Raw genomic sequence first — 8991 nt, 5'->3', positions numbered from 1 at the left:
ATTGTGTGCCCAACTGCAGATGAAAAATTATGTATGTATGTACTAAATCCTTGAACTTAAAATAAAATGTTGCATGGTCTCCTTGGGATTTGTGCCACTCCTAGATTCTAGAATAGTCGACTTATAATGCAAGTGCTCTGTTCTAAATAAGGAAATTGCACCTAAATTGGAATCTAACTGATTTAAAACTGAACTAGATTGAATCTGAATTGGAGACCGAACTAGACTCTAGAGAGTGGCACATGCATGCACCCACCTAACTCATCGCAACGTATATGTGCCAACCCTCCCTCTACTCTTTCTGCTGCATCATCGAGCTGCCAAAGCACTGAATGACTGACATTAGTGCACCCTCCAGCTTCTATACGGATCTGCTGCTGTATTTGCTAATTGAGTGAGCCCTGGTACTTCGGAGAAGACTAGCTGAGCTAATACAGCTAAAAGTCTAACAGGATGTGCTGCTGTATTTGCTGATTGTGTGAGCCCTGGTATTTCGGAGAAGACTGACTAAGCTAGCACAGGTAAAAATCTGACAGGATGTACTATGTTCATTCTTTGACTGTTGTCAGGAAAACATGTTTCATTTTATATTTTACTGTTCACATATCATTAGGTAACATGACTCGGGCTTGCAGTGCTTGTTGAATGCATTCAAAGGTGTAACAGTGCATTACGCAGTGCACATGATTCCTTGATGTAAAGTATTTTGTGAACAGATTTGCGAATGCCTATATTTTGGTGATATCGTTTTAGCTTTAGGCGACATATTATCTTTAAGTGATATATTATGTACAGAAACGACACCAAATTTGGATAGTGCAGTTCATTAAGAGAAACGGATTTGTTGTACATAAAAAAGTCTTAAACTTTGAAAGAAGTCCCCAAAAGTATTAATGAAGTTCTGAGCAACTTTACTCTGTTTTTTATTTTTTCATACAATATCACTGCTTTTCAAAACATCATAGTCTAATTCTTCTATGTTTGGTTCTTTCTCAAGCAACACATTACATAATGTACTTGTTCTTCTCCTTCTGAGGGATTTTTGTCTTACTACTTTTTGGTTCATCTATAGACAAGGCGAGAAGGCTACTTTTTTGTGTCAACCAGTCACAAATTTCTCCACTTTTCATTTACCATGTACAACGTTGTAATTTACTTTTTATTTAAAAAGAAAAGCGTCTTGCCAATAATCTATTGAATCTATTGAGCTTTAAGTATGAACGCGTTCTACACTTACTATATTGATATGAATGGTTTGGTTTTGGTTTTGTTCTTTTAATATCAAATGTACTGGTACAGGATGGTCAACGTGGTTATTGCCTTCGTCACTACTGAACTTTATATATGCTTGACTATCTATAGAACTTTCTTCCTTTTACTAATCCTATCGGCCTCTCTTTGTACCTTTTGGGACAATTGCTAGTTAAATAAATCACATCTCACTGAAATATAAAATATATAATACTTCTTTGAATACAATGTCACTAAACCAAAACAATATTTTTTTAATTAGGTAACCACATTTTATCTCATAACCACATTTAATTTCAAACGAAAAGTTACTATGTTCAAGCAAGTGTGAATCTAACCGACGGGTTGTATAGTAGCTTATATTTGTTTTCTAAAAATATAGCGATAACAAATTGGAAATACTAAAAAAAAATAGAAAAGGAAAAAAAAAGAGAGGGAAAAACAAATTAATGAATAAAGCCAAAATAATATATTAAATAATTATTGTATTTATATACAAGATTTTTATATTATTTTATTAGTAGAGAGAATTGAAATGTTATTGCTAAAAATAAAAAAATAAAAAAATTTGATGCAATAAAATCTCTAATTAATGGTGTTGTTTATAATTGAGATTTTTTGAAAAGTTTCTGATTTGTTAGTGAACTCTTCACAATTGTAGTATCCCAGGGGTTTTTTAGGGTGTTGAATCCATATATACTTTAAAAAAACCAATTTAAATAATACAAATCAAGATTTCAGCGCAAATTTTTCCGTTGGATACTGGCTAAAAATCCATTGGCAACTCCAAAAAATCTCACATATAGACAACTCCCTAATTAATCAACTAATCATAAAATAGATAAATAACTTTTAAAATAATAAAAAGATTGTTATTTTCCTAATATAAAATTTTAGAATCTAGCAAAATATTTTATCAAAGTACATATAATTAAATCCAAAAAAATCACCTATGATATTTTCATTTATGACAACTCCTTGGAGGAAGTATCCTTGTATAAAAATTTGGGAATAGACATCCATCATGAGCTTAATTGGAATTATAGTGTTGAGAAAAAGATAACTCGAGGTTGGAAGGTTGAATATGGACTTGAATCAATTGTAAATTGGAAGATCTTTGGATTTGGTGTATATTTATATAACTCCTCTTTGAGACTTTCGTCACTCTTGTCATTTTATATGGGCGTAAAGTTTTTGGGTTGTAGTATATTGTGAGAGTCGTGGTGGAAGATTGAATAGATCCAAAAGCAATTTATAACCCACAACCTTGAGATTAAAGGAAATACTCCCGATCCTATCCTTTTGATTGAAGTGAGCCTTTACCCCATTGAAAGCATGGCTATGACTAGGTATCTTATGTATAAGAAGTTATACAACATGGATGCCAAGAGGTTTCCTAAAAATTGCTTCTAATTCTAGCCAAAAGCCCCACTTTTGGATCAACCGAGGGTGGCATAAAGAGAAATTATGGGGAAATAAAGAGTTAGAGGGAGAAAGGAACCTACACTATTATAAGGAGGTGACCAGGCCCAATCTCGAATTCCAAAAGTATCTCTTTGTTTTAACTAGTGTTGAAAGACAATCCAATTTCAAAAGAGATTATGATTTTTTATTATTTAAAATACGTTTTTGAATGCATAAATGGATTCAACACCTTGAAAAACCTTGGGGCACTTGAATTATGTAGATTAAACAACTTAAACTCAAGTTTTTAAAAACCTCTATTAGACTTTGGTTAAAATTGACCAAAAAAAGACTTAAATAAAAACCATTTGGTTTATTAATTCAACTACGTTTTTATTTATAATTAAAAGTATTTGTTTTTATATTATTACCAAAATCACATCAATTTTATATGTATAAAACAAATCAATAATCAATTTAATAAAAATTAATATATCTATATGAAATTGAAAATAAATTTAAGATGAAATTTATAATAATAATAATAATAATAATAATAAATTTTTAAATAGGATGGTAATGATTACTTTTACTAAAATTAATATGGTCTATTAAACCCTAAGAAAGTAAGAGATTATCTTAAAAAATTATGATTAAAACAAAATTCTTCTAAATAAATAACATCTATATTTTAAGATGAAACATTCAAACCCTAGCTCGCAGAGGTTTGGTCTCGTGGCCAATTGATGATCTGCTAAGTGTCTGTGCCGCTATGCAGGTCACGAGTTCGAGTCTCATTTGATGATTTGCTAAGTGTCTGTGCCGCTATGCAGGTCACGAGTTCGAGTCTCATCTTAACCGAGGGTCATTCTTGCGGGCTCGACAGTTCCTCCTGAAAGTTATAGCGGCAACCGGTGGGATTCGACCCGTGTAACGCGAGTATGATTCCACCACTGTTACCGATTGCGCTAGTCACCAAAAAAACATTCAAACAATTCATCATCAAAAAATAAATTAATTAATTAAATTTTTTTATTATTTTATCTGTATAATCGAAACGAAAATAAAAAACACATTAACAAATCACCATAGTTTTTTCAGCCTGGAGTATGTCGTAAAACTGCTTCTGCTTGGCTAAGAGCTCGTCTTCCTCGGACGTAAGGAAACAGGTTAACGGCCCAAGACCCAGAGGCATCTGGCAGGAGTGAAAGCCTGCTCCCTTACGGACCACCAGCGGGTTATTACAGGTGGCGTGGTTTTTCCTTGATAACAGTGATGAGTCACACCGACATTCGCGGATAGCAGCCAGAGATGGTTGTCCTCACTGTTGGTTTGACACCTGAGTTTGATAGATTTTGCCACCTTCGAAAAAAAAAAAAAATCACCATAGTTTTTAAACTTAAAAACCCATCATAATATAACCCAAAAAAATAAAAATGAAAAGAATGGAAAAATAATAAATAATAAATTATTTATGAAGAACTAAAATTAAAAATGGATTGTCAGATATCGGGGATATATTTATCAATAACTATGTAGCCATCCCCACACGTATGAGCCCCGCCTTGTTTTATATACGGCAGTATTTAAAGTTCTTTTTAAATGTCAAAAAGTCTTATAATTTCATAAATGATTTGAAAGTATAAAAACGGAAAATTTACCAATAATTATGGAGCCATTCCCGATTCCCCACTCGTATGGACCATGACTTGTTTTACATACGGCAGTATGTAAAGATTCTTTTTTAAATGAAAGAATTCTTATAATTTCAGATATGATTGGAAAGTTTGATTAGATTTTGAATTCTAGAAGATAACAATTTTAATATTTTTTTAAATGTTTTAATCAATATTTATGGACTCGAAAAGGTTTATTGCACAGGTGGTTAAGTTGACACGTGTTATTTTAAAACAAAAATAAATTATGTTTTAAATAGAAAAATAATATTGGTTATAATAAAAAATGAATATGTTGTGAAGTAATTATAAATAATAATAAAATATGTGAGTAAGATGTTTAAACCATATATCTCTAGAGTCCAAACATAGCAAGACTTTGTTGTTTTGCAACTCGGCTCCCGCTCTGCAAACCCTCGAGATCCGCATCTCGCGCGTTCTGCAGACAGCGAGCGCGCCCGCTCTCTGCCGCCCTGTTCCCTGCGGGCGTGTCCGCTTGGGGCTCTTCTACAGACTGCGGCCGGACTGCCATGGAGGATCGCGCTGCTGCCTGCTAGATTTTGACAGGCCCGTTCTCTAGGGCTTGCGCCCATGGAGGTGTTGGGCACTCCCCAGGCGCCTCTTCCTCCTCCTCCGCCGCCGATCTCATCAGCTGAGGCTTTTAACCGGCTTTTGGCAGGACTCCCAAAGAAGAAGAATTTTGAAGCTGCGAAATTCGTCAAAAAATTGGATGATATTCCAGAGATCTCCCTCCCTCCTGAAACCCCGATTCAGGTTGCATTGTCTTTGACCGAACGAGCTCTCATCAGCCAGTTCACTGGACTATGGCCATCCCCCAAAACCACTGAGAGCTGGGTCAACAGAAACTGGGCGTCGTTGATCAAAGAAAGTGTTACCTCTTACTTTCTGGGGAGAGGATTCTTCCTCTTCGAATTCACTTCAAAGGATGACAAAGATCTGATCTTTCGAAATGGCCCCTACTTCATGGGCCCTCAGGGTTTGTACCTGAATAAATGGACTCCGGACTTCGATCCAGCAGTAGATGTACCCAAAGCAGTCCCGGTGTGGGTTAGGCTTCCAAATCTCCCAGTTCATTGCTGGAATTGGGATTCTTTGATGCACATTGGAAATGCCCTGGGGAAATTCATAGATCGAGCGAATAATAAGGATCAATATGATTGTGCCAGGATCTGCGTAGAAGTAGACCTGGAGGTGGGGCTGCCAGAGGCCATCAAAATCAATGTCGGAAGCTGGACGCATGTGCAGAAACTGGACTATGAACAGCTGCCCTTCAAATGTCGGAAATGCCATGTTTATGGCCACTTCGCCAGAAGCTGCCCGACCAACAATGAAGCTGTGCAAGGGAAGGAGGACGGCTGGAACCAAGTCAAACGATCCAAAACTTCTTTCAAGTCGCAGAAGTCGGGAGGCACTAATGGCAAAGGTCCTCACCAGGCCTCTGCTCAGCAGATCCCGCCCAAGCCTGCTCTAGAAAACAAGTTCGATCCTCTTAGCTCGCAGCCAGAGGACACCCATGAAGTCGCGGTCCAAAAAGCAGTGTCTCCAGAAAAAGGTAATCTGCCTATCTCTTCCAAGGATGCAAGTGTTGCAGAAAGCTCAAAAGGAACCCCTGTCGAAGTTGAGGAAGAGGACCAAGAATCGGAAGACTCGGAGGAGGAAGGAGAAATAGGCGATTCCCAAACCTCTGTAAGGAGATCCACAAGAGGGCGCAAAATAGATCGGGAGAAAAGAGAGCAAGAAACGTACAAGGACAAGTTACAGGGCAGTCAACCAACTCTGGAGAGGTTGTTAGCAAACAAGCCGAAGATGGCAAGAAACCAGCATCAAGGCTCCAAGGGAGCCCATCATCATAAACCTAAATGATGAAGATCGTCTCCTGGAACTGCAGAGGAATGGGGAGTAAAGCGAAAGAAGAAGCAACGAGAAGCCTTATTAGAAGAGAAGCCCCAGATATTCTTCTGATCCAGGAGACCAAAATGGAGGGCAATGAGTTTCTCCAAACCAGTAAAAAATTCTGGAAGGGAAGCAGAGGCCAAGCAGTTTCAGCACGGGGAGCCTCTGGGGGGCTGGGCTCTCTCTGGAATCCTCTCAAGTATAGGTTGGTCTCTGAGATTCAAAATACCCATTGGCTGTTATTGAAGCTTCAAACTATGGACTCGAGGGAGACATTATGCCTTTTTAATGTCTATGCCCCAGTAAATATAGGGAAGAAAAGGGAGTGTTGGGACTCTGTCAGACACCTGTTGGAGTCTAAGAACTTGGAAAACATCATTATCATGGGTGATCTAAATCTCACTCTGCACATGGAGGAAAAGCGAGGAGGCACAATCGTAAGGGACCCAGCAAGGGAGTGGGTGGAGGATCTCATGCAGGACTGGGATCTGCTCGATATCCCCTCAGAAAATGGTAAGTACACCTGGTCCAACAAAAGATTAGGCCCCGGTCACATTGCTGCTAGACTTGATAGATGCTTGGTGCAGAGTTCTTTTCTTTTGTTGGGCTTAGAATCCAGATTGCATATCCTCCCTTGCAGTGTTTCTGATCATAAGCCTATTATGCTTGAGATGTTGGCTCACAAGGATCTTGGCCCCATACCTTTCAGATTCAATCCTCTTTGGGTCAAGGATCCTGAATTCCTGAATATGGTTCAGGACAGCTGGAAATTGCCAGTGAAGGGTTCTCCTTTCTTCATATGGGAAAAAAAACTTAGAAGACTGAAAACTGTTCTTAAATCATGGGCCAAATCTCTCCCCTCCCCTACAAATGAGAGAAAGCAGGCCCAGGACAGACTTGCTCAGCATCATGCTCAAAGCGAAGATGTAGAAATCACTAAAGAAGTGTTAGATAAGGAAGCCGAGCTTCAACAAACCTTCCATAAAGCCTGCCTGGCGGAGGAAGAGCACTGAAGACAAAAGTCTAGGAGTTTATGGCTTAAAGCGGGAGACAAAAACTCTGCCTTCTTTCATAAACAAGCTCAAACTAGAAAGAGCTTTAATTCTATTGCAGAAATCAAAGAAGGAAACTCGACTCACAAAGACTTTGGGAGCATAAAGAGAGTAGCTTTCAATCACTTTAAAAATCTATATAGAGAAGAGGGAGTGACTGACCCAAACTCTAAATTTTTGGAAGCGGTTCCTTCTATGATCTCCCCTATAATGAATCAGCATCTAGAAGCTAAGATCTCTATAAAAGAAATAAAAGATGCTCTCTCCGACATGGAGCCCGACAAAGCCCCAGGTCCGGATGGCTTCACTGCAAGATTCCTTCAAGTCTGTTGGCAGATAGTGGAGAAAGACCTCTACAAAATGATCTTGAAATCTCAAAATTGTCAGAAAATAGGGGGCAGCACTAACTCTGCCTTCCTTGCCCTCATACCCAAAGAAAAGGGCGCTAAAGATTTTAATCGGTTCCACCCCATCTCTCTTTGCAATATTGGTTATAAAATAATCACAAAGGTGATTGCAAACAGGCTAAAAGGCATCCTCCCAGCCATCATTCCGGAGAACCAAGGTGGGTTTGTTCAGGGGAGACAACTTGCTGACAATTTCATTCTAGTGCAAGAGGCGATTCATTCGAGTCAACTTCGCAAAGAGAAAGGTATGGTAATTAAATTAGACTTGGCAAATGCTTTTGATCGTGTCAGACTGAGCTTTCTTTGGGAAGTCTTGCATAAATTTGGCTTTGGAATAGGCTTTATCAATTGGATCCGTGCTTGTATTGTCGATCCCAGGATTGCTCCCTTGGTAAACGGGAGAGCAGCTGGGTCAAAAGCTTCTAGAGGGCTTAGGCAGGGTTGCCCCCTCTCTCCGCTACTCTTTGTCCTCCATGTTTCTATCCTGAGCTTCTATCTTGACCAAAAATTGGTTGATCAAGAGATCCTAGGGCTCAACATAGCCAGAGGGGTAAAAAATGTAAATCATACTTTGTTTGCTGATGACACCCTCTTGTTAGGGGCTGCCTCTGTCAGATCCGCCTTAAAGTTCAAGGAGGTTCTGGATGACTACAGCGAAGCTACAGGCAGCAGTTTGAACAAAGGTAAATGCAAAGTTTATTGTTGGAATATCTCTGCCTCCATTCTTTCGACCATCACCAGAATCCTTGGCTTTTCTGCCTCCCTCAGTTGGACCTCTTTTACCTATCTGGGCCTTCCTATCTTCCGAAAACTAGCTTACTGCAGAGACTGGATCCCTCTATTGGATAAATTCAAGGCTAAAATTCAAGCATGGGGATTCTCATGGTTAAACCTGGCTGGCAAATCTATCCTCATCAAATTTGTTCTCAGTAGTCTCCCCATCTTTCAATTCTCTGTAATCCTTGCTCCCATTGGCATCGTCAAGAAAATGGAAGCCTTCATTCACAAATTCTTCTAGAAAGGCGACAATCTCAATGATAGGAAAATCCCTTTGGTAAGCTGGGAGAAAATTTGTAAGCCTCAGAATGAGGGAGGTCTAAATTTCAAATATCTCAGCCTCCAAAACGCTGCCATGGGAGCCAAGATTTTTTGGAGAATCATTGGTCCTCATCCAGGATGGGCGCAAAAAGCTTTATGGAGGAAGTATTTCATGGGGAAGAGGAAAAGATGCTTGGAATCCTCGCTGCCCACCTCAGGATCGCAATTGATCATGCTCTGTCACAAAGC

At 38.9% G+C, this 8991-nt stretch overlaps 1 protein-coding gene across 1 annotated transcript; it reads left to right on the top strand.

Annotated features, from left to right (window-relative positions):
- The first annotated feature begins 6244 nt into the window (after window positions 1-6244).
- Window positions 6245-7258, top strand: LOC149181310 (uncharacterized). The gene has a single exon (XM_089414146.1). It carries the CDS (start codon window positions 6245-6247, stop codon window positions 7256-7258), a length of 1014 nt encoding a protein of 337 aa, XP_089270272.1.
- The last annotated feature ends 1733 nt before the right edge of the window (window positions 7259-8991 follow it).

Source organism: Pinus tabuliformis, chromosome 3_2 (genome assembly GCF_031772625.1).
Source record: "Pinus tabuliformis cultivar Carrire ecotype Pingquan chromosome 3_2, CPIR1, whole genome shotgun sequence".
Taxonomy (NCBI): Eukaryota; Viridiplantae; Streptophyta; class Pinopsida; order Pinales; family Pinaceae; genus Pinus; species Pinus tabuliformis.
The sequence above is the reverse complement of the archived record's forward strand: the minus strand, read 5'-3'. Positions and strand labels throughout refer to the sequence as shown.